This window comes from Lolium rigidum, chromosome 7 (assembly GCF_022539505.1).
Source record: "Lolium rigidum isolate FL_2022 chromosome 7, APGP_CSIRO_Lrig_0.1, whole genome shotgun sequence".
NCBI lineage: Eukaryota > Viridiplantae > Streptophyta > Magnoliopsida > Poales > Poaceae > Lolium > Lolium rigidum.
In genome coordinates this window covers 61356801-61359497 of record NC_061514.1, presented here as the reverse complement: position 1 = coordinate 61359497, position 2697 = coordinate 61356801, and the positions used below count along the sequence as shown (strand labels likewise).

Sequence of the window (2697 nt, the reverse complement as noted above, 5' to 3'; positions counted from 1 at the left end):
TTGTATCATGCAGTGTATTAACTGGCGTGTGAATCAAAGCATCACCTAGGCTTGTGGGGCACCTTAATTGAGGGAAGGAGGGTTTTTTGCAAATTGCTTAAGGTGTCTTGAAACTCCCGCACGTCCACTCTTTTGTGAACGGAGGGAGTACGTGTAACCAGGGGCGGAGCTCCCAGTAGGGCAAGGTAGGGCAGCCGCCCTACCTTGATTTTTGATGAATACACTTAGATGCGTGTGTTTTTTCTGAAAATTTTGAGTGGTCATACATCAAAAACGGACTCCGTATGAGAAAGTTATGCGTGTTTCAGTAAAAACACTGCGCAAAATCGATTACAGGCCAAAAACATAGACTATTTTTACCTCTAAATATAAACTCGTATTCTAGATTCAATGTGAATAATATTGCTTGTATTACAGAGATTTATCATTGAATGTACCATAGTATATAGAAGATAAGCTCGAGTTATTCATTATACATACTTGTAAATTGAAGATTTTTAGATATTTTAAAGACGAGTAAAACGCTTCGGGGTCACGAAGTTGCCACCGATGAGCGTATTAGTCACGAACTGGGAAAATGACAAGTATTGGTCACGAAGTCGCAGAATTGTGTCTCGTTAGTCTTTCCATCAGGACGGCCGTTAAGTTGATGACGTGGCGCCGTTAGTTGTCACGTGAAACGCACGTGCGGCCGGCCCGTAGCTAAAAATCTGACACAAATTATTGTAATATTGTAAAATCAATATAAAAATATCTATAGACCCAAAATTTAGCAAATAATATACCGTTGGATTCAGAAAAAAGAGTAGAACACATTGGTAATGTTGGTTTGCACTTTTGCAAAACTTACAGATATTCAAATTTTAATGAGTGTTTATGGTGTTTTTTACATGATTTAAATTAATTTGAATGCGTTTAATATTAAACCAATACCAAATGACTCATATTGAAATTGCCCAACCACTAGTAGAATTTTGAAACTAAAGCTATTTTCATCATATTTTTACTGTTGTGTTAATATGGCTATTTAAAATATGAGTCATTCTGTGAACCGACAGCTCAACTAGCTGCACCGCGGCTGAGCCCACGCACGTTAGCTTGCGACGGGCACCTCCCTGGACTCCCGGTGCCCTCGCCCAGACGCCGTCGCCGACGAGAACTGCCTCTGCCTGCGGGCGGCTGCCCTGACCGCCTGCCTGTCGTCGAGCCGCATCTGGTGGTGGCGGCAGTCCTCGCTGCAGAAGGGCGTGTCCCCTCTGTACATGAAGACATCGCAGTCGCGGGCGAGGTGCTTGCTGCACAGCGCGCACGCGTCTTGCGCGGGCATGGCAGGCTCGCCGACCGGCTCGGCGTCGAAGAACAAGAAGGAGGAGCAGTCTACTGAGGCCGCCATGGAGTATGTGCGTAGGTGGTGGATCTGCCGCTCTGGAGCAAGGTCGCGCTTGAGCTTGGCAGTGCGCTTGCTGGTTCTGGTGGGGAAAGCGAACAGGGAGAGGCTGGGCATATATGGCCGCGCGGCTTGGCAGTGCGAGCCGCCGGAAAACTGGTTTGGCTCGGGCGAGACAAGCACACGGGCTCGAGCAATACCGGGAACCGGACGGGCTAACCATGGACGATGGACCGGTTTTTGGTGGGTGGGTGGCCCGATTGCAGACGTGGCTCCACGGCGGCGAAAACGACAGGCACCATGATGTGATGTCCGAGAGAAGTGGAACAACACGGTCCCGCCGCCTGACTGAGGCCGCCCCAGAAACGTAACTCTCGATGTTCCCAAACCTGTGTGCTAGCGATAGTGGTCTACCAAAAATGCAGCTAGAATCATTTAAAAAATTCAGCTAGAACCCGATTTATTGGAGCCCTTAATTTTTTTTTTTGAAGTTTCCAAAGTTTCTGAAAAAAACACGTACATGGAGTACAGTTCACACACCTAGATCGGTAGTTTTCAAAGTTTCTGAAAAAAACACGTACATGGAGTAGAGTGGAATGCAGCTTACCTCGTGGATCGAGACTTGGCACACAAAAACTACACGCTATTGCCTATACAAGCATTTTTTTTCCAGCTAGTACTTGTTTTTTCTTATAATCTTAACATACATCTTAAAATTTTGAAATAAAAAGACTCACGTTCATCGGGGGATAGCATGGCTCGCGCCCCCCGGCTCCATCGTGCACCGCGTGGCCGTAAGGCCCAACTTATCGTTTCCCTTCTACTTCTGTGAACAAACACACCACCCGCATGAACCTGCCGTAGCTTCTCTTTTCCCCACCAACACCATCGGCCGAATTGGTTACCGCCGCCGAATAAAGTCCTCGCTGCAGGAGCGAGCCCGCCACCGGCAAGGTCCCTTCAGGCGCAGCTGGATATCCGCGCCACCTAGTTTCTCGCGCGCCGTCGAACCTCACATCTCTGCCTCGTGTCCTCGTCATCCTCGCGCCGCCCACCACCTTCAGCAACCGCTTCGTTGTCGCGCCTAAGACGTGCTTCGCGCGCTACGTCGAGCTCTGCCTCTCCCGACCACATCCCATAGAACACTGTGCCCTCATTCGACCCACGCCGCCCGCCGTTCCCCCCACCCCCACCACCAGTAGGCGCCACACCCTCGTCCATCCCACGCGTCGCCGAAGCCGAGCTTTGCCGGTGCGTCGAGATCCGCCTCGGCCTCCTCTAGTAGTGCTGCATGGTACGGTGTCATACAA

General features: G+C 49.6%; 1 protein-coding gene across 1 annotated transcript; it reads right to left on the bottom strand.

Annotated features, from left to right (window-relative positions):
• Positions 1-1093: 1093 nt before the first annotated feature.
• On the bottom strand, positions 1094-1461 carry LOC124670178 (FCS-Like Zinc finger 17-like). Its single transcript, XM_047206686.1, has one exon. The coding sequence runs from the start codon at positions 1391-1393 to the stop codon at positions 1094-1096; it is 300 nt and encodes a 99-aa protein (XP_047062642.1). The 5' UTR covers positions 1394-1461.
• Positions 1462-2697: the final 1236 nt, after the last annotated feature.